Source organism: Mytilus trossulus, chromosome 1 (assembly GCF_036588685.1).
Source record: "Mytilus trossulus isolate FHL-02 chromosome 1, PNRI_Mtr1.1.1.hap1, whole genome shotgun sequence".
Taxonomy (NCBI): Eukaryota; Metazoa; Mollusca; class Bivalvia; order Mytilida; family Mytilidae; genus Mytilus; species Mytilus trossulus.
Window position 1 is genome coordinate 60,891,470 of NC_086373.1, and position 25,057 is coordinate 60,916,526.

General features: G+C 32.5%; 1 protein-coding gene across 3 annotated transcripts in view; it reads right to left on the bottom strand.

Moving 5' to 3' along the window:
* Positions 1-23,940, bottom strand: part of LOC134681014 (uncharacterized) — a 117,257-nt gene extending 93,317 nt beyond the window's left edge. For 2 of the 3 annotated variants that reach the window (XM_063540382.1, XM_063540375.1), the window contains exons 1-2: positions 23,311-23,940; positions 16,977-17,105 (exon numbers count right to left, since the gene is read on the bottom strand). In XM_063540382.1, the coding sequence (XP_063396452.1) occupies positions 16,977-17,105; positions 23,311-23,421 (240 nt within the window). In that variant the 5' untranslated portion in view covers positions 23,422-23,940. Of the gene's footprint in view, positions 1-16,871; positions 16,895-16,976; positions 17,106-23,310 lie in introns of those variants that run through there. The other variant, XM_063540390.1, reaches the window with a different exon arrangement.
* Between the last annotated feature and the right edge of the window lie 1,117 nt (positions 23,941-25,057).

Below are 25,057 nucleotides of genomic sequence, written 5' to 3' on the forward strand. Positions count from 1 at the left end.
GCCCCAGGAATTAGGTTCATTCCTGTCGAGGAACAAATAGGTTCATTCCTGGGGATCGCCCCAGGAACAATAGGCTCATTCCTGGGGGTCGCCCCAGGAAATAGGTTCATTCCTGTCGAGGAACAATAGGCTCATTCCTGGGGGTCGCCCCAGGAAATAGGCTCATTCCTGTCGAGGAACAATAGGTCATTCCTGTCGAGGAACAATAGGTCATTCCTGTCGAGGAACAATAGGTCATTCCTGTCGAGGAACAATAGGTCATTCCTGTCGAGGAACAATAGGTCATTCCTGTCGAGGAACATAAGTCATTCCTGGGGGTCGCCCCAGGAAATAGGCTCATTCCTGTCGAGGAACAATAGGTCATTCCTGTCGAGGAACAATAGGTCATTCCTGTCGAGGAACAATAGGTCATTCCTGTCGAGGAACAATAGGTCATTCCTGTCGAGGAACATAAGTCATTCCTGGGGGTCGCCCCAGGAAATAGGTTCATTCCTGCCGAGGAACAATAGGCTCATTCCTGGGGATCGCCTCAGGAACAATTTTTTAAATTTATTTTTCTCATATTTTGATTAGTTTGAAATATTCATTTTTCTCATATTTTGATAAGATTTTTAAAATTAAGCCAAATTTTTTAAGTGAATGAGTAGCCCCAAGAAAGCCAATAATGTATTATAATGTTTATAGTCTTGCCATGTAGAAAGATATGTACTGTTATGTTACAGTTTATTTTAATATTATGTGTAGATTTAGTATGTTTTGATATTTTAATAATAAACATTATTCTTAAATTGTGTTGTGTATAAATTGTCCATCAATTTAACAGATATTGAGCTTCACTAATGTCAGAATGACAAGCCCATCATCTGTCAATTCAGGATGCCCTATTTTATTTTATTTATTTTAATTCACTGATACCACCAGTATCTATAGCCTTATTTAAAGGAAATCTACTTGAACTGCTCATTTCTGTATTTAGTTTTACAAATCATATAAAAAAATACATAATCAACCCATTTGAAAAAAATCAATCAGAAAATATTCTTGAAAAGAATGAACAGTCATATGAATTGTCCAAGTTCAAAAAGTATAATGAATAAAGTTTTTCAGGATTAATATCTTGTTGATGGAAAATGTGAATGAAAAAATAAAAATGATTGGGTGACATCAATGAAACAGCAACCCAACAAATTGAAATAACCAACATTAGAGTCCACATGGTGAAATGTCTCATCTGTAATTAACTTAAAAAACAATTATTTTATGTTGAAGGTCCTAAAGATAAAAGATTTTACAACAAGTATCACATAATCTGAAACATTTTTAAAGATCTATGACAATGAAGTGAAGGTCAGATAAATCCTACCAGACAGACATGGACACCTTACATTAAAGTATTCCTCAGTTGACCAATTGCTTATGGCAATTGAAAAACAAATAAAATACAAACTTCTTACACACTTTTGAGTTTTTAGTATTCATGTACTATTTGATAGTACTGAATCAGAGACAACTCTATAGTAGTCTGAGATTAAATCTACTTCAGACAATTTTATAATTGAAAACAGTGATAAGATCACATTAATTAGAACTCTCATATAATATGACATTTCCATTAATGGCATGCATCATTTGATGGAGAACAATTAATAATGCACATAAAAAAATTGCATAATAAATGCACATAAACATTCATTTTTGAATTCAAAATATTTTTTGCATTGGCGCTGTTAAACAAAACATTTATGTAACTACAACTAGTTCATTGCTTTTTTTCATGGTTTTCATCATCTCTAACTGGTCAAATATTTTAGAAACTTTAAAAATATTGTAAATTCAAAACAAATTATACTATTTCTGTTATTGCAAGGATTTTTATAGTAAAGTAAGACTCATAATACAAGTCCTTGGTTATTTAAAAAAAATAGTGGCTTGATAGGTTAGCCAAAAATAAAATGTCACACTTTAAAAAAATGTCCAAAAATCAGGATTCCATAGATTTATAAAGATGTGATATGAGTGCCAATGAGACAACTCCATTCAATTTTTGTTAATAATATGTTTTCTGATAGAACATTACATAACGTTGTTGACTATTTGGTAATTCACTTCTTCTTAACCTTTTGACATCAGTGCATCAAAGCTGTGTTATCAATAATAAAGGTCTCACTATAATGCTTCCCTACCATCAACAACAGTAAGATCATGCAACAAAAGGTCAAGTATTATGTGACCAAATAAAGGAAGTATATATCTACCGTGAAATATATATCATCAACAACAATGTTTACAATTCGCTCGAGTCCTTTCACCTTGGCAAACAATACCATATTAATATACCATTATATAATTAATATCTGGTACTTGAACAAAAGATGTAATTAAGATCTTGTAATGGTATATATAATGTACCATTTCTTTACCATAACCTACACATGTAATAATCCACCATGGAATTCGGTAGTGGAGCCATAAATTAAGCCCTATTTTTTCACAAAGATAAGATATTGAATAATTAAAACATGTGGGATTTTGTCGATAATAAGTAATTGTTTATAATTCCCAAGTGTTCCAAAGAAATAAGTATTAAACATTAAGTTAGAAACATATATAATATCAAAAGTGCATCTTGTGTGATCAGAATAACGAATTACTACAGAGTTTGTTCACTCCAAATATATATATGAAATAATGGAATTGTACCTAAAAAGAAGTATGCAAATTACAATACCTAAAATGGTCAACAATTTGGAAATAAGAATTAAATGAAAATTTCAGTATTAGGTACAAGATTTTATGTGTGTTGTTATTTGCTCTAAACTAGAGTGCTCTTAGATCTGTATTTTGTGTTATTTGTGTTTTGTTAAGGTGGTTTTTTTATATTTTGTACCAATCAGATGACTAAAGTCAGTTCTTATGTGATACAAATAGACACTGCCCCAGGTAAGGGGAGCATTTAACCCATTAAAGTTCTGTATATACCTGTCCCAAGTCAGCAGAATGTAATTCAGTGTTGTCACTGTCAAAATACAACCATGGTTGGCCATTGTTACCATAGCTCACCATGGATAACCATGGTCAAACCATGGTTGGATGTGCTTTACACCATGGTTAACTATGGTTTTCCAACTTTGTAACCATAGTTAGGTGTGCTTTACACCATGGTTAGCTATGGTTTTCCACCTTTGTAACCATGGTTGGATGTGCTTTACACCATGGTTAACTATGGCTTTCCAACTTTGTAACCATAGTTAGGTGTGCTTTACACCATGGTTAACTATGGTTTTCAACCTTTGTAACCATGGTTGGATGTGCTTTACACCATGGTTAACTATGGTTTTCCAACTTTGTAACCATAGTTAGGTGTGCTTTACACCTTGGTTAACTATGGTTTTCAACCTTTGTAACCATGGTTGGATGTGCTTTACACCATGGTTAACTATGGTTTTCAACCTTTGTAACCATGGTTGGATGTGCTTTACACCATGGTTAACTATGGTTTTCAACCTTTGTAACCATGGTTGGATGTGCTTTACACCATGGTTAACTATGGTTTTCCAACTTTGTAACCATAGTTAGGTGTGCTTTACACCTTGGTTAACTATGGTTTTCAACCTTTGTAACCATGGTTGGATGTGCTTTACACCATGGTTAACTATGGTTTTCAACCTTTGTAACCATGGTTGGATGTGCTTTACACCATGGTTAACTATGGTTTTCAACCTTTGTAACCATGGTTGGATGTGCTTTACACCATGGTTAACTATGGTTTTCCAACTTTGTAACCATAGTTAGGTGTGCTTTACACCATGGTTAACTATGGTTTTCAACCTTTGTAACCATGGTTGGATGTGCTTTACACCATGGTTAACTATGGTTTTCCAACTTTGTAACCATAGTTAGGTGTGCTTTACACCATGGTTAACTATGGTTTTCAACCTTTGTAACCATGGTTGGATGTGCTTTACACCATGGTTAACTATGGTTTTCCAACTTTGTAACCATAGTTAGGTGTGCTTTACACCATGGTTAACTATGGTTTTCCAACTTTGTAACCATAGTTAGGTGTGCTTTACACCTTGGTTAGCTATGGTTTTCCTGCTTCACATCATGGTTAACTATGGTTTTCCACCTTTGTAACCATGGTTGAGTGTGCTTTACACCATGGTTAACTATGGGTTTTCAACTTTGTAACCATGGTTGGATGTGCTTTACACCATGGTTAACTATGGGTTTTCCAACTTTTTAAACATGGTTGGATGTGCTTTACACCATGGTTAACTATGGGTTTTCAACTTTGTAACCATGGTTGGGTGTGCTTTACACCATGGTTAACTATGGGTTTTCAACTTTGTAACCACGGTTGGATGTGCTTTACACCATGGTTAACTATGGGTTTTCCAACTTTTTAACCATGGTTGGATGTGCTTTACACCATGGTTAACTATGGGTTTTCCAACTTTTTAACCATGGTTGGATGTGCTTTACACCATGGTTAACTATGGGTTTTCAACTTTGTAACCATGGTTGGGTGTGCTTTACACCATGGTTAACTATGGGTTTTCAACTTTGTAACCATGGTTGGGTGTGCTTTACACCATGGTTAACTATGGGTTTTCAACTTTGTAACCATGGTTGGGTGTGCTTTACACCATGGTTAACTATGGGTTTTCAACTTTGTAACCATGGTTGGATGTGCTTTACACCATGGTTAACTATGGGTTTTCAACTTTGTAACCATGGTTGGATGTGCTTTACATCATGGTTAACTATGGGTTTTCAACTTTGTAACCATGGTTGGATGTGCTTCACAACATGGTTAACTATGGGTTTTCCAACTTTGTAACCATGGTTGGATGTGCTTCACACCATGGTTAACTATGGTGTTCCAACTTTGTAACCATGGTTGGATGTGCTTCACACCATGGTTAACTATAGTTTTCCAACTTTGTAACCATGGTTGGATGTGCTTCACACCATGGTTAACTATGGGTTTTCAACTTTGTAACCATGTTTGGATGTGCTTCATACCATGGTTAACTTTTGTTTTCCAACTTTGAAATCATGGTTGGATGTGCTTCACACCATGGTTAACTATAGTTTTCCAACTTTTTAACCATGGTTGGATGTGCTTCACACCATGTTTAACTATGGGTTTCCAACTTTGTAACCATGGCATGGTGTGCTTTACACCATTGTTGGATGTGCTTCACATCATGGTTAACTATGGTTTTCCACCTTTGTAACAATGGTTGGGGGTGCTTCACACAATGGTTAACTCCACCTATGTAACCATGGTTGGATGTTCAAGTTAGTATAATTATCTATATTAGGTAAATCAACACCTACAGCTGCCTTATATGTACCTGTAGAGCAAATTTTGTCCATGCTTCCTGAATTATGTGTCATATTTTTTTTCCTTGTTGCATGGTGCAGTTTTTAATTGCGTGTTTTAGTATTATGACAAATAGTCAGATCTAGATAGGTAAAAAAGATACACATAAAACTTATAACAATACCATACTTTTCCAAGTCAGGCTATCATGATATCTGGACCATGTCATGTTGTTTATTATTGGTTTGTTTTGGGCCTACTTTTTCAGATGATATCAGTATTGGTTGTTGATAATGTTGATGTAGTTTGGTGGATTGTACAGTAATTTTGATTATCCCAGTCAAATATTTACCCTAACACACCCAGACCAAGGATGATAAGGGATGAACTTGGTATAAAGTATAGAAGACATACAACCAAGGGCTGCTTCAGGATTTTTGAAAGAGGGTGTTATTCCATAAAACTGATTATATACTGTAGAGCGAAGATGGAAAATAAAGTTTGAATGCTAAAAATTTAAATGAATTGTGAAAAACAGAATATAATCATTTTGTTTGGCAGTACGTTTGCTAGATAAGCCATTGGCAACAGAAAGCCTGCAGGCATAACACACCACATAATAGTAAAGCTCTTGTTTCCCTCAATGCCATGTGAGCTACAAAACATCCCTGTTCAAGTTAATAACATTTAATAAGAAATGTATAATATAATGTCGGCACTGAGCATTCAGGTTTAACAGTACAATCTTCTTTTAATAAACATTTTATACAAAGTGCTTAGAGTTTAAACTATCGAAGAAAATGTCAATTATTCAGCTACTTAAGCATCTCAAAATTGTTTATAAATAAGAAATTAAATCAGCTAATTCACCAAAAACAGATGAAAGCCTAGACAGGGTTTTCACAACCATTTATGAAATAGTCAATCCTGAATTTATGACTTTCTAATACTGTATAGACAACAAAAGTTTACATGTTGCACAACCAATATCAATCATATGATACACAAATTAATACCAAAGGTCAGTGTTGCCCCACAGCGAACACTAACAATTACATATGCTGCATGATAATGAAGTCGTTTCTGGGTAGGCTGTCGTAACAAAAGAAAACGGAATCTGATTATTGGAATAACAAACTCAGAATTCGATACAGAGAATCCTAAGGGACAAATACAAACTCATCACCAATTCAATGAATGTCCATAATGAGACCTATTCTTTCTATATATGATGATTTAATTTGTGACTGCTGTGGAATTTCACTCGTCCCATTTATCTGACCAAATAAAATTTGCTTTATGAAATCTAAATTGTGGTGGTTTGACGCTGCTGGGTAACAATCAAGCACAACGTTTTTTACATCGATTAAATATATCATTGTGAATAGTGCGTTATTAAAATAAAGTGAATAATAGAGCGTAATATTGTTCTGGAAATATTGCATAATATTGGTTTTCTATTCAATGAAAGACAACATCTATCGGGACAGACTTGTATTTGATGGCCAGGAAGAATAAACTGGCATTAATAAACAAACCCTACCCAATAAAAGACAGCTCTGTTATCAGATATATTCCATTACAAAAAAGGATTACTTTGAGTAATTGGATGGACTTCTACTTTAATCAACAAGCAATGATCACAATCCAGACTATTAAATTCTAATGTGAAATAACTTCCGCTTCAGTGCATTCATTGCTATACTGTAGAACTGCTTTCGCTAGGAATAATTCCTAAATGAAATCAAATTCCAAGACTGTATAGGGAAAATACAATGACCACTCAACCATGTCATCATTGGAAAATGGAAAGACAACAAATACCTGCATGCTTTGATGGTTAGACAGATCATACTCTCATCCTGTCATTGTAAAAAGTGATAGACAGAAGAAAAAACTTATAGCATAATAATTCTTCACTGGAAAAATGATAGACAGATAATACTCTCATCCCATCATTGTAAAAGGTGATAGACAGAGGAAAAAACTTAAAGCATCATAATCCTCATTTGAAAAAGGATAGACAGAAAATACCCTTATACAGTTATTGAAAATGGTAAGACAGAAAAAAAAATCCTTATAGCATCATTATTCTTCATATGAAAAAGGATAGACGGAAAATACAGGCGAAAATATCATTGTACAGAGAAAATACCATCATACCAACACTGAAAATTTGATAGATAGAAAATATCCTCATACCATCATCATTGAATGGATAGACAAACAAGAATGTGTCCACAGTACACAGATGCCCTACTCGCACTATCATTTTCTATGTTTACTGGACCGTGAAATTGGAATAAATTCTCTAATTTGGCATTAAAATTTGAATGATCTTATCAAAGAGACATGCATACTAAGTTTCAAGTTGATTGGACTTCAACTTCATCAAAAACTACCTTGACCAAAAACTTTAACCTGAAGTGTAACAGACGGACGAACAAACAGACGGACGGACGGACAGACAGACGACAAACAGACGAACGAACAGACCAGAAAACATAATGCCCCTCTACTATCGTAGGTGGTGCATAAAAATACCATCATCAGTGAATGGATAGACAGAAAATACCCTCATACCATCATTAGTGAATGGATACTATAGACAGAAAATACCTTCATACCATCATCAGTGAATGGGCAGACAGAAAATACCATCATACCATTATCAGTGAATGGATAGACAGAAAATACCCTCATACCATCATCATTAAATGGATAGACAAAAAATACCATCATCAGTAAATGAATAGACAGAAAATACCCTAATACCATCATCAGTTAATGGGTAGACAGAAAATACCCACATACCATCATCAGTGAATGGATAGAGAAAAAATACTCTCATACCATCATCAGTAAATGGATAGACAAAAAATACCATCATCAGTGAATGGATAGACAGAAAATACCCTCATACCATCATCAGTAAATGGATAGACAAAACATACCATCATCAGTGAATGGAAAGACAGAAAATACCCTCATACCATCATCAGTGAATGGGTAGACAGAAAATACCCTCATACCATCATCAGTGAATGGATAGAGAAAAAATACCCTCATACCATCATCATTAAATGGATAAACAAAAAATACCCTCATACCATCATCAGTGAATGGATAGACAGAAAATACCCTCATACCATCATCAGTTAATTGATAGACAGAAAATACAACATACCATCATCAGTGAATGAATAGACAGAAAATACCCTCATACCATCATCAGTAAATGGATAGACAAAAAATACCATCATCAGTGAATGGATAGACAGAAAATACCCTCATACCATCATCAGTGCATGGATAGACCAAAATACCCTCATACCATCATCAGTAAATGGATAGACAAAAAATACCATCATCAGTGAATGGATAGACAGAAAATACACTCATACCATCATCAGTGAATGGAAAGACAGAAAATAACCTCATACCATCATCAGTAAATGGATAGACAGAAAATACCGTCATACAATCATCAGTAAATGGATAGACAAAAATACCCTCATACCATCATCAGTAAATGGAAAGACAAAAAATACCATCATCAGTGAATGGATAAACAGAAAATACCCTCATACCATCATCAGTGAATGGGTAGACAGAAAATACCCTCATACCATCATCAGTGAATGGGTAGACAGAAAATACCCTCATACCATCATCAGTGAATGGATAGACAGAAAATACCCTCATACCATCATTAGTGAATGGGTAGACAGAAAATACCCTCATACCATCATCAGTGATTGGACAGAAAATATCTTCATACCATCATCAGTGAATGGATAGACAGAAAATACCCTCATACCATCATTAGTGAATGGATAGACAGAAATACCATTATCAGTGAATGGATAGACAGAATATACCCTCATACCATCATCAGTAAATTGATACTATAGACAGAAAATACCTTCATACCATCATCAGTGAATGAACAGAAAATACCCTCATACCATCATCAGTAAATGGATAGACAAAAAATACCATCATACCATCGTCAGTGAAATGGAAAGACAAAAAATACCCTCATACCATCATCGGTGAATGGATAGACAGAAAATACCTTCATACCATGATCAGTGAATGGATAGACAGATAATACCATCATCAGTGAATGAATAGACAGAAAATACCTTCATACCATGATCAGTGAATGGATAGACAGATAATACCATCATCAGTGAATGAATAGACAGAAAATACCTTCATACCATCATCAGTGAATGGATAGACAGAAAATACCTTCATACCATCATCAGTGAATCGATAGACAGAAAATACCTTCATACCATCATCAGTGATTGGACAGAAAATACCCTCATACCATCATCAGTAAATTGATAGAGAGAAAATACCCTCATACCATCATCAGTAAATGGATAGACGTAAATGGATAGACAAAAAAAAACCATCATCAGTGAATGGATAAACAGAAAATACCCTCATACCATCATCAGTGAATGGGTAGACAGAAAATACCCTCATACCATCATCAGTGAATGGGTAGACAGAAAATACCCTCATACCATCATCATTGAATGGATAGACAGAAAATACCCTCATAACATCATTAGTGAATAGGTAGACAGAAAATACCCTCATACCATCATCAGTGATTGGACAGAAAATATCTTCATACCATCATCAGTGAATGGATAGACAGAAAATACCCTCATACCATCATTAGTGAATGGATAGACAGAAAATACCATTATCAGTGAATGGATAGACAGAATATACCCTCATACCATCATCAGTAAATTGATACTATAGACAGAAAATACCTTCATACCATCATCAGTGAATGAACAGAAAATACCCTCATACCATCATCAGTAAATGGATAGACAGAAAATACCATCATACCATCGTCAGTGAATGGAAAGACAAAAAAAAACCTCATACCATCATCGGTGAATGGATAGACAGAAAATACCTTCATACAATGATCAGTGAATGGATAGACAGATAATACCATCATCAGTGAATGAATAGACAGAAAATACCTTCATACCATGATCAGTGAATGGATAGACAGATAATACCATCATCAGTGAATGAATAGACAGAAAATACCTTCATACCATCATCAGTGAATGGATAGACAGAAAATACCTTCATACCATCATCAGTGAATCGATATACAGAAAATACCTTCATACCATCATCAGTGATTGGACAGAAAATACCCTCATACCATCATCAGTAAATTGATAGAGAGAAAATACCCTCATACCATCATCAGTAAATGGATAGACGTACACGGATAGACAAAAAAAAACCTCATACCATCATCAGTGAATGGATAGACAAAAAATACACTTATACCATCATCAGTGAATGGACAGAAAATACCATCATACCATCATCAGTAAATGGATAGACAGAAAATACCATAATACCAAAACGACACAAATGGCCCTTCTTCAAAAGTTGAAAAATCTGCAATTTCAATCACACAATAATTGTGGACACAAACATGATGATGGTCTCACATATCAAAAATCAGCTCAAATCTGAAAGCGTTTAAAAAAAAAGCCCATATAACTGTGATTTTCAACAATTTCTCAAAGTCCAAAGCTCGTAATTTTGGCAAAAATTAGTGGAGCAGAACAAAACTTAAAATTGATCTGGAACTCATCACGGTTAACTCACATTCCAAAAATCAGCCCAATATCTGAAGGCGTTTAGAAAAAACTCTGTATATTGGTTTGTTGCAGAATGACGGAAATACAGAATGACGGACAAGGATAAAACTATATGCCAGGCACCCACAACTTCATTGCGGGGCCATAAAAATACAACACTATTCCTTGTATTCATATTTTAATACATGATAAAAATATTCTGAATTATTTTATATTTACAAATATCAGCCCAATATCTGAAAGCGTTTAGAAAAAAAGTCTGTATAACTGTGATTTTCAACAATTTATCAAAGTCCAAAGCCTGTAATACTAAAAATCACCCAATATTTGAAGGCGTTTAGAAAAAAACTCTGTATATTGGTTTGTTGTGGGATGACAGAATGACAGAATCATAGAATTACAGAATGATGGAATGACAGAATTACGGAATGATGGAATGACAGAGAAGGGTAAAACTATATGGCACCGACAACTTTGTTGCGTGCCATAAATATACCACACTTTTCCTTGTATTCATGAAGGCAGCTAATTCAAGTCTCATCCATATATATAATGTTTTTGAGATTTCTTTAATTGTATCAATAAACCAATTTTTTTTTATGTTTAAGCCCTTGGCCTTCTTCAGTTCTTCATTTTTCCTTTCAACTACATGGCTGACACTACATTTGTATTTCCTTTTTAATCATGAATTTTTCCATGGCTGAAACATCTAAAAAAATTGTTTTATTGATACAATTATTTAAAGTATGTTCCCTATTGGAATTTTGAAAACAAAGATTTCTTTAAATAAAATAAATTCCAACTATGAGCAGTTTTTCCACAAACAAACTCAACTCAGACTTTAAACATATAAAAATAAAAAATAAACAGAATATAATCGACTCTTTTATCTGGGAACTAATCAAAGTCTTAAATAGGAGGAAATATTGACTAAATAAATTCAATTATAAAAACAGCCTTGATTCTTCACTTATATAAATTCAATATAATTGTAGCTGAAAATATGAATGACACTTCTAATTGTGACATAATATGGGTCAAAATGTCCATTATCAATGCTGTACCACCATATTCCACCAAAATTTTCCATTTCCAATCCTGGGAATTTGTTAGGATACAATAGTTACAACAAGGATGTATAATTAGTGGGAAATACATAAAAATCTATCTTAATTCAATACATGGTGTTTATATGACTGGTTGGAAAACAAGACTACAATTAAGACATTGATTTTCCACATTTAACCCTACTAAAGAAAATCAACAATTGCCAAGGGTTAATTTGATTCAAGATATTTTTTGGTGCATGCCAACAGCTACAAAGAACTTAAGAGTGTTTATATTGATCCATTAGACAATTTTACATGTTAGATTCGGTCCTTTTTCCCAGAAACTAGAGTTAAATATGCATAAAAGGAGCTGTTGTTTCATATAAATTGAATGTATCAATGCATCCATATCAATACATTAACCATTTGATGCCTTCAGTTTTTGTTTAAAAGTTCATTTATAAAAAGATTTAAGATCAAAAATTATTAAAGCACGCTCTCAATAGCTCAATATTTGATGAAGTTGGATTTTAAAGCTCGCTCTCAATAGCTCAATATTTGATGAAGTTGGATTTTAAAGCTCGCTCTCAATAGCTCAATATTTGATGAAGTTGGATTTTAAAGCTCGCTCTCAATAGCTCAATATTTGATGAAGTTGGATTTTAAAGCTTGCTCTCAATAACTCAATATTTGATGAAGTTGATGAATACTGGATATTTTGCCACTTCCTCATATATATCATAATCAGATCTTTGACACTTGACCTTGGAATTAAAACAAGGTTCAAGAATTCCAATGGGCATTTAAAAACACAATGTTTTATGAAGATCGCTTGAAAGAATGACCATAAAAGTGCTTTCAAAAAAGTAATACCCATTTGAATTGACAAAAATATTTGATAAATGTACTTTGATCCAATCAAAGATTTGATTTTGATTTTTGATTTTCTGGTGTTTTAACGCCACTTTTAAGCGCTGCACTTAGGCTATTTTATGGTGGCCAGTTTTTATAGGTGAAGGAAGCTGAAGTGTCTGGAGTTAAACTTTCAGTATCAAGTAGCAAGTTCAAGACAAATTATATGACAAGCACAGATGACTATCTACGTTTGTCTTACTTTCTCTAGAAACACATATTCAGTTCTGGTTTTTAGATTCACCCTAACTGTTTAAACTCTGTGTCAAAATAGGATTGCATTTTTTCCCTGTATTGCAAGCCTTGATATCTTTTTAATCTAAACCTATGAGACAGAAAATCTTTCTTTTTCAACATGAACACTCAACAATAATACAGATTCTATTTCATTTCTTATAATTTCTGTCAGCTTGTTTAAAATCTCAAGGATGAATAAGTTTGAATCCTGATCTATTAGGAATAATATGTTAAAATCAAACGAAGCATGCCAAGTGATAGATATTTTGTCTCTAGCTAGTATTAACCGCCAGTAACATCAATATCATTCCAACAATACATGACGTCAATTCTTACTTTTTTTCCTTTTGAAAACAGGTAGCTCTGTAGAGATTATGGCAATCAGTTGTTCAGTCTATAAACAGACACCAAGGTCTTATCATATTACCACTGGGAAAAAGAAGTTATCATCTATCAAAGACATTTGGAATAATGGTCTGAAAATGATATTGCATTTGTGATTTTTGTTTACAACGCTTCAATATCTGCACTAATATTGCAATGTGATTTTTATTTTACATTGATACATTATTTGCAAAAATTGTGTTGTACAAAAAATTCACAGGCTAAACTAAAATAAAAAATAATTTTCAGAATATATAATTTTTTTGATTGTCGGTATTTTAACCATTAGAAGATCTTCTCACTTGTTCGTTCAAGAGTTTTAGTCTTAGGTTTTGGCAAATAATAGATGAGCACTTTCAGAAAACTTATTTGCACAGTTAATGGGTTGTACAATACCCCCATAACTTATTACTGTGGATTCATTTATTTTCATGGGTACCAATTTTGCATACAATTAAGGCTATAGAAATTTTATATTTGTTGAAAATCAAATTTTATGGTTCTTCAGGACCTAGGAAATCAACGAAAATTATTATCCAACGAATAATAATGAATCCACAGTACATGATCTTGACTCTAATTGATAATTCCTTTATTGACTTTACATTAGTATCCCATGACACCTGATAAATGTTCCCCATTTCCATTTTTAATTTTATAATTTAAAACCAAAACAATAGCAAAATTTTGAGTACATGGTTTGAGGAGGTTTTGTTGCTGATAAGATCATTGTGAACTTTACTGGTAGAAAAAACTTATGACTGCTACATAACCTTCTTGGATTACTTGTTTCTATGCTAGTATAAACATAGCCATAAAGTTCTTGATTGAACAAATATTTCATAATCTTATTTTGTTTAGAAACAATAATCATAAAATAATATAAGGATTTATAGTTGATTACGCAAGAAGTTATGTCCTTATAATCCTATCCAAAGACTAAAGGTTACCTAGAAGTTTTCTGCTTTCTATATGTCCCATAAGCAGCTGTAATCAATACCATATTCACCTCAGGCATATCAACAAATGTATACTAACTTATATATTATCATGGCATAGAACCAGGTGTAAAATTGGAGCAAATCCATTTAAAATACAACTCAAAGCAAACAGTTCAATACTATATAATATGGTTGTAATTACAAATGCTTTAAATATTTATGCAGCAAACTTAAAGTAAAAAAAAAACATTTCAGGTAATTTGAGAAATTATAGAAGCAATCAATAATTAACTGAGTTCCCAATCTCCTGATTTGAAATAAGTTATTATTCTATATAATAGGGTCACAAAAGATGAATACAAATTCTTTAGTCACTGTACTGATGAAGTAGAATTTTTACTTTCTAAAAATATCAATTGATTTTTGTGTTTATTTTACATATCCAGGATGTGTAAAGGCTTCACTATATAACAAATCCCTGTACATATGTAGGTACAGAGTTCCATGTCACTACATGTAGTACTTTTTTCTAACTCAGTCTCAACTATTCTTCTCCTTAACTGGCTGGTTATGAAAGTAATTTGACTTAGTCGTAGATATTTTCAATGGAATGTACTGTAGATTATGGAGTTATTCCCCCTTTTCAGAATTTTCATAACTATACCAATATAATATTATAGAAGTTATGGGTGATTTTTAATATAACTTAATATAATAAACAAAATGTCAAATATAAATCTGTGTATGCTCTCCACTCAATCTTGAATCTCCTTTAGCATGATGCTGAGATGAAGTGGTACTGTTGAAATCAGATTTTTATATAATTGTGAACATAAGATACCTTCTCCTACCAAAAACAATAAGATTGAATAATGGTCACAATAATTTGAGGATTCAAATACTGAAAAGCCCATTTCATTTTAAAGTTTGAAGTTTTGCTTACTTCATACATGACCTTCAATATTATTGAGTCTGAGAACAGATACATGTAGTGAAGGCCTTTTGTCATAAATAAGGAAGTTGACAGTCTAAAACAATAATATCTCATTTAATAATGACTCTGAACAAGTTAAGAGGAAGGAAGTCTTCAATAATAGTACTGTGTAGTTCAAATACTGATCATGATGTTGATGTAGTGCAAAATAATTCTATTGCACTTAAATATGTAAGAAACGCTTGAAACTTTTTAGGAAAAATTGGTTTTATAACCCCAAAAATACCCACAAAAAAAAGTCAATTTCATAACATTCTAAATTTGAAACTTTCAGATTTAAAATCTATTTCAAAATGAACCATTAGTTAATATCAAATGTGCAGATTTTATGACAAAACAGTTACCATGCAAAGAAAAATATTGTTATATAACAAATTGCATGCAATATGCTGATCACATAAAGAAAATTATTGTTATATAACAAATTGTATGAAATATGCTGATCTCAACAATTAATTGATTTGTTATACTGTAAGCATTTTATGCAAAATCAAGGACATTCAATATTTTACAGTCTGTTAAATGTGTGAGGGAAATCAAAAGCAACTATAAAATTGCTTTCCTGAGGAAGAAAAATATTGGAAATGTCTGGTGGCCATTTACAAATAATACCTGGAAATCAATTATCAATTACTTTTCTAATCCATTTTTTATTTTACTGGGTTTCCAAGCCAGTCTTTAAGTTACTTCCATTTTCCATAAAATGTCTGGGAGCACTAATTCTTCCCCGGAATCTGTCAGACTATAATCTGTCTTGGCAGGAAACAAAGGAACTGATAAAACATTGGTCATCACCAACAACATAATGGAATTTTAGACAATCTACTTGTGACTTGTCACACACATTTCTTTCCCCTTGGACATTATAGTGTTGACAACTTCTCAAATGTCTTCTCAATCCAGACATGCTCAATTTTCTACTAGTGTAAATGCATTACAAGAATCAGAAGTCCTCAAGGACAAAATATTCTCTCTTAAGATTTAGACATTTATTAAGATTTGAAGGGCTGATATCATAAACATATTTTTTTTATTTTCTATTATTGAACTATTATAATAAAATGAAAGAACAACAATTGTTAATGGCAGATTCGTTTAAACTAATGGGGGATGTAAATTATGAAGAAACAGTTTACAAATTCAATCTTCATTTTTGGTTATAAATAAGTTTTCTCCAAATTGTTTTAATGTGACATTTGATTCATCCCTATTTTTATTTTTCATGATAGATTGAGATTTCTTACGCCTAATTAAGGTATTTGAAGGTGTTTTTGGGGAATGCAATCCACCAAAAAGACTGTCTGGTGTGAGAGCAATATGGAACTAATTTCACAAGAGAACACAGAATTGATTACTAACCTTTAGAGTTTCATATAACCTTATTATATCTGTGTATATTAGGGTGACGAAGTTGTCCCAGTATTCTAGCTTCCCAATGGAGATTTTACTGTATATTTTACTAACCTTTAGAGTTTCATATAACCTTATTATATTAGGGTGACGAAGTTGTCCCAGTATTCTAGCTTCTCGATGTAGATTTTGCTGTACATATTCCTCTTTGATTTTCCTTGTATCTATTATTTTTATAGCCACCTGAAGAAAAAAAGTACAAGTTGAAAATTCACATAAATTTGTTTCTTTGAAAAAGGAATATACATTTTATGTAAACATCTATTTTCTGTCAATCAAAAATTTAAATGCTGAACTTATCCATTTACTCTAGTAAGTGTTGTATTTAAACAGACTTCTTGCATTTCAGGAAGCAGGCATTTCTAAAGAATCACTATCTTGCCAATAAACTTGTTTTGCCATGTGGCTCAAATTGTCCATAATAGCTGGTTCACAACTGCAGTATATGAAGTTTTACGAATGAGGTTGATAACTCTAAATGAAGTTGATATTTAACACAAAATTGGTTCCTTCTTTTGTAACTTTGCTGAAAATGAGCTTTAGTAAGACTACTAAAAAAGGTATAAAAAAAATTATCCAACAACTTCATAATAGCACAGCCTCTGGGAATTTTCAGGGATCTAATAGTTGAAAACTACAGGAGTTGATAAGATTAAATTACAGGTACCATGTTTTGTAAATTTTCCTGAAAAAAAGTCTGCAAAAAGAAAAAAGAAACAAAAAGTTCCAGCAATTTCATAATAGTACTGGTGAACAATTTAAACATTAAGCAATGTTTCTGTAAAGTGTCAGAGAACTGGGTTGCAAAGTATTCGAGTTGATGACATAAACTATGTGTTCAATTTGACATGCCCGCCCACCAATCAGCCCAATATCACCAATAAGCTGGTTTTAAACTTTGCCGAAACCAGCAAAAGATAGAAAGACCTTGGAATCTCCCTACTGTGAATTCATATTATCAACAAGATACATGCACTTGTTTCAGTAGATTACAATCTGGTCTTTTTTTAGCCATGATGTTGTCAGTTTTATTGGATTCATATGTTTGAATGTCCCTTTGGTTCATTTGCCTCTCTTTTACATTATACTTAGGGAAAAGTTGAACCATGAAATCAACAAAAAAATAGTACGGGTATGTTAATTTCCGAAAGGGCTTGAATGCAGAATAAGTTAAAACCACAAAGACCCATTTTTTTTTAATTCCACTACACACTGAAATAATTGGAACTGAATCTATGGTATTTGAAACAGTAAAACTAATGACATGACTTACTAATTCAGTAAATACTTTATTGTCTCGGGTGAATGAATCATTTCATTCTAATTGAAGCCCAAGTAAGTTAAACGGATTTCTTCATCTAATCATGTGACGGAATTGAAAATTTTTATTGAAATTCTATCGGTAAACAAAACCAACGCCTGTGATTGTTTTGTTAGAATTATCCTGTAAATTGATGTGGGAAACAAAGTAAACATTGAGGAGTACACAGTTCAACATTTATTGTTATGCACATCAGACTTATATACCAAAATCATTTATGTCATTTTTACGCTAAAACGAAGGCTTTTAAGTCCAACTGACTGGGGAAAGCAAAGAGTTACTAAATGTCTATCAGTGATATTAATAAATGCTACTTGTATTGATTTAGTTAACCACAAGTTTCCATAGAAATTCAACAACTGAAATCAACCAAACATTGCAAACGAAATAATATAAAAAATCCTTTAAAACACTTAGAAAGAGAGCAAATTGTTGTGCATATATTTGTATCACTGTTTGAGGACAAAATGTAATCAGCTCTATTTCATAAAATAAATGGAGTAGGAGGGTCCTAATCCCGAAATCCCAGGGTTTAAGACAGGAAATACTGAGGTCCTAAATTTAAAAAAATTTAAATTGGACATCCCGAAATTCAAAAGAAGAATTTCTAGATCCTGAAATTCCCGAAATCCTGAGCTTAAACCATCCGATCACAGAGTTCAGATAAAGGTCCTATCACCCTTTTAGATGTCATGTATGATAGACAACTGTATATACCAAACTCACAGACAAACAAAAGACCATTAGTACCGGCTGTATGCACCATTGCTAGGCAAATATTTCAGGTCATTGCAAGGAATCGTTTAAACCCAAAAAATCCTAGATCCCACAAAGATGGTGCTTTGACCAGTTCCATATTTATACTATTTGAAGTAAAGGAGATACCTCAAAAAGACAGCAAACCATACAAATCATATCTGCCTAGCTATTTTATTCATTATTTAATTTATCACAATTTATTTTAGTATTGCGACAGGTTGCAGCTGACCTATTACTCAGAGGCTATTTTCAATGCAGATGATAAAAGAAGCTGACCATCATGACTATATAAACAAATAAAAACACATTTCTGGAAATGGATTTTCCTAATTCAGGAAATGATTTCAGATAGATGAGAATCTTGTTGAAAAAAGCATCAATTTTACATGAGATGTCATCCAATGTTAAACATTAGACAAGTATCTGAGTCAACATCGGCAGCTGTTATATCTGAACTTTTACTCAGGGAATGACATGAAAATAATAATAAATGTATTTGTTAGGTAGGATGATACTACAGTAGTCATCAGATAAAGATAAGTCCATTTAAAAGATTTCTGCTAAAACAAATCCCCCCTGTTTGGCTGTGCAAAAGGTTAAAGGGTAAATTTTGTATGTGATCTAGTAAAGGTTGCAATGGCTGATCCAGGGATTTTTATAAAAGGGTGTTCCAAATATATGTGCCCATTCAAATGTATTGGGGGTCCAACCAAAGAACCACTCCTCCCCCTCCCTAGGATATGCCACTGGTGTTGTGTGGTGATTCTTGTCATAATAATACTATCTGTCCATTTCAGTAAGGTAATATTACTGCAATGAGAGCAACAGGTTCAATTGTTGTTGAAGTCAGAACACAGCTAAATCATATTTGGGTGCTCTAAGGCATGTCCATAGATCTCATTATTTTCAGCCTGAAGTGTTCAGAAATATAAATCAAATTCAACTCCCAAAACATGTTTGGAAGTTTACAAAATAGTTTGTCATATGTGATTGTCATCTTGCTAGACTTGCCTAAAGAAAAGTCTATTTAATCTTTTGATGAAGTATTCTGGTATCTATCCGTTGAGACCATCATTTTCTGATATCTCAGGGTCAACATTAATTTTATTATCTTTCTTAGAGCTGGTGTAAATTATATGGAAAACTCAATTCTACATAAGGAATTTTATCAAACATTAGTTTATCAATCATTTAAAGGTTAATCATTAAAAAATAAATTATACAGGAGCATTTTTTTTTCACAATATATGAATAGAAAAGTTGAATCAGTAGAAATATATAAGAAGATGTAGTAAGAGACAACTCTCCATCCAAGTCACAATTTATAAAAGTAAACCATTATAGGTCTAAGTACAGTCTTCAACACTGAGCCTTGGCTCACACCACACAGCAAGCTACATAATTCTTTGTAGAGAATATGTCAAGTATGGTCCCATTTGCATTGATCAGCACAAGCTCTAACATAGAAGTTTATCTGAGACAAGCAAGTCACGACTTCGTGATTTACAATAATCCCTTTACTTTCCAAACCCCCCTAGGGTGGATTCTCCCACCTTATTCAGGATTTCCATAGCAATGAATTAAATTATCATGTTTATGTGCTGACCATTTATATATTATATATTTTATTTATACGACTATGATTTTTCTTTCCTCAGGGTTCCTGAATTATGTATGAAATGGGACAGGCTAATTACGTATACTATAAATCTATAGGGTATGCTACACATGGGAATCAAAGGCTTAGTTTTGCCTTTCAAAGACAGATAATCTTGCCTATTTATTAAATCCAGTAATTGTTCAATTATTATAATAAAAAAAATAATGTGGGATACTTTTTATATAGACAGTTCCTTTACTCTTAGTCTATCACAAAATCAATCTTCTCATTTCTTTTAAATCATTTTCATATTTAAGTGTTGATTTTTAGATTAATCACAAATACTACTAGATATATGAACAATACATGTACATACATTTATGTAGGACTTTAATATAAGTATCATAAAAAGATAATATTTTTCATGATTTTGTGCACAAAAAAAATGGTAGGACACAGGGGGGAAAAGCCACCATTCTGACAAATGTTTCTAACCAATAGTTAAAGGAAAATTAAAACTAAATTTTCCAGTCATCTTTTCTTTAATACATATATATATTTTTTTCAATAAATTCAACTTACAGCATACAACTGATTTGAAATAAAATTTAAACTTGATATGTTTTTAAATGATTTACTCAAGGTCAAGGTCACAATCGTTTTTATTCCACTGTTAAATAGTTTAAATTATAGCTTCACTTTGTGTTTTTATTGATTACTTCTGATTTCTAATTAAATGTGTTGTCATTCATCTGTGTTAATAAATGAATTAGAAATAGTCTGGTTCAAACACTTGCAGCAAATCAATGGGATGCAATGTGTTTTATTTGTTCAATACTAAATTGATGTTTTGAGTAAATTGTCTTCTAATTAATGGGGATAATAAATTAAATTGAAGTTGATAGGATACAATGAAAAATATTGTTTCTAGAAAGAATGCCTACAGTTCTCTAAAAGAGGAGATATTCCACAAGCAGTCAGATATTCTCTATAACAAAGTGTGGACACAGTGCAATGCCCAGCTGTGTCAACTGTATGCTGGAGACTTGAAATATCGAAACTTGAATAAGTCAATGTTTTCAACTATGGTAGTTGTATATTATCAGACTCTCATCAAATAGCTGTCTAATCATAAATATGTTTAACTATTAGACTATATATATATACATATGACCTAATTTTACTGTTTGAATGTGCCCATTCAAAGTAGCATTACAATTTTTCAAGTTAGGCCTAAAATAAAATATTGTTTGTTTCCCCAATCCCGACCAACCCTTCAAAAACAGTGCTACTCATAAAATTTTATTGTCAAAACTAAGTCAAATATTATTATATTCATTTCCAATTTCCTGGCTTGCCGGAGTGTATGATATTGTTCAAGCTTTTTGGAAAAATAAAATTATTTCCCTACCTACCTACCAACACCTGGCTTGGCAGGGTCGGGATTGGGGAAACAAACAATATAGTAATTTAGGCCTTAAATAGAAAGCAGGAATTTTGTGTTTTAAATGACTGCATCTGGAAATCTCTGGCCAAAACAAAAAAAGTCCAATGATGAGTAGTACAAATTTCACAATTTGTTCAGTTATTCTTTTCAAAATTTCAGTGCACTGCAAAACTTTCCTTTTCCACATCTCATTTTCATAACAAAAGTTTGTCCCAAGTTTAAACCATTTTTATTTCCCTATCGCCACGACGCAACACTGTAGGATTTTAAGAAGTTTACTAGTCTATGTCATTTAAAATTTATTCATTTCTAGTTATGCCACTTGTTTATTGTTAAAATAATTACCTGCTTTCTTCAAGCCATGAAATAGCACATTTATTAAAAGAATTTTTGCCTAAGATAATAATATATATTTGGTTCAAATTCATGCCAATCATAGGGTAGTCATGTTGTATAAAATAAAGATGTTTTATTTGCCTATATATAGATGCATTAAAAGGCTATTTACATAAATAGAAAAAAAACATTAAAGATGGTGCTTAATTTGCAGGTTGCATATACATATAGGGCAACAATTCATGAACCATTATTTCTTTAATATTTATCAGGTTTATATACTTTGGTAGTACAGAACTGCTATAAAGCTATGCCCATTTTAGACATGTTATTCCCACATAAATTTTCCATTCTTGTTTTACCATTTATAAAAAATAAATTCAATAACATTCATTTGCTAAAGTTAATAACCAAGAAGTTCCTAAAATTGTTTTAAATGATGTGAAATACAAAATATATGGAGAATTTTTAATCAAAACATATATTATAAGAAAATATTTCTTATTCAATGTTGTTTTTGGTTATATATTTTCTCAAAATATATGACCAAAAACAACATTTTATTTCTTGCAACATTTTCTTACAAATACACTGACTTTATACATGTACATACAAACAATGTAGAACATGCATGACATGGCAATATGGGAGATAACTCAAAATGGGAGACAACTCTTTAGAAAGATGTGAAACAGAAGACCAAATTTTTCTAAAGACATAATTATGTGGAACTTTTTACTTTAATAAATGAAAATATGGTTGAAATAAAAAAAATATGCCATCCTTAAATTACTTGAATTCAAAAAGACCTCGAATAATTAATCTATTACTATTAGAATACCTACGAATTCCTTTTCCGTTTCCTGTTCACTTGCATAGAAAAAAGTTACAAGCGCGGTATGTTTAAATATAAGATACCCCTCACCTTACAACCTGTCACGCCATGTGTGGCTAGTTCCACCTTGCCAAAAGTGCCTTTGCCAAGTGTTTTGCCGTCCATGACATAGCGGCCGATGCATTGAATTTTCTTTCCCATTTCTCATTAATAAATATTTAAATTCCATTTCTTCAAGTATATCTCCATCTCCTTTAAAATAGTCAGAATAAAATGCCATGTAGCACATGTAACGGCATTTTGTTCAAGGAGTTGCTTGTTGACAGATTCACGAACCGTTCGGATGCACCGGAACCTGTTTTGAAGATACACAAAATAATAAAAGACAGATTTCACTTTGTATTTATATAGCAAAGAAAAAATCCATCACACGATTAAACAAATATATACTTGGAACCTCATTCTACAATTATTCCGATGGTCAAAACAGTTGACGATCTGTTGATATCTTCACGTGTTGTTCACTTGTTTATTCTTATAAACGGATTAATTATTGATCGCAGTATGTTCTTGGATCGATCAACAGCACAAGATTCCAATATCCTCAAGAATTTCAGAATACTCTTGTTAATTTTGTATTTACGATAAAGACCACAAGTAGTCAGTACTTTGTAACACCCTAAAGCTTCCTGCGTCAACCATTTTGCATCCCAAGAATAACGATGTCATGTGACTCTATAATTCATGAAAATTTCATTCCAAAACATTGGATATGATAATTGCAAGACTGATGAAGCATAACCATGACAACGTACTATCAATATAGTAATTGTTCGATTTTCTGAAGCCTTTTATAGATATTAATGCTATTCACCTGTAAAGCAGACGATCTAAAAATGATGCTGACCAAAGAGAGACTACTTTGGAATATTGAAATTCCTGATGGATCGAACTTGGAATTGGTAATGGAGAAGTCTGTTGTCGTACCGTATTGACAAAAAGGGAAGACTTTCATGCAATAGAGGCACTAATGCAGACATGCAAAACATACCGTAACCTTTAGATTGACTAGACTTTATTTTTGAGAATTTTCCTATTACTTTTATGTGTCCATATGATCGGAAAGGGAAATGCAATTGATCTTAACCCTTCACTTGCAATATGCAGTGGAACATGATTTTTCTGTTCAGGATTTTCCTACTGCATCAACCAGGCGCGAGTGACTGATCCATCAGCTGAACTTATAGTATTGTCAGATATGAGTGTACTCAGTCAACTAGCAGCTATATCTACTTTTTAATAATAGTACACTACAGCTTCATAATACTGTAAAGAAAATTATTTTCAAAAGTCGCAGCTTCAAAAGATATTTAATTTTCAAAGCGGAAAACACTTTAAAGAAATGCGACCACTAAATACGACAAACGTATGCACAAAAACATATCAAAATAAAAACGAAGCAATAGCATATGGGATGGGGCTCCTTCATTTCTGTTTCCCTTATTTTCCGCTCAGTGTTCTTTATATTCAACAATAATTGCTATTTTGTAAGTACTTGATAACTACTTGTTACTGTATTCAGGACGTTGTTATTACTGTAACTCAGTATACATATATATATATATACTTTTGTCCATTTTTCAAGGTTTTTTTTGTGTAGATATTCTTTATATGTTAGCACCCTAATTCTTTATTTATGTTTTGCCTATTTTTCTCTATTCTTTAAACCTCATCCCCACCTGCATGCAATCGACGCCACTTTTGAACATAAGGAAAACATAAAGAGTGAATACTAACGTATATTGGATTATCTTCAAATATAAGCTACTCACATTTA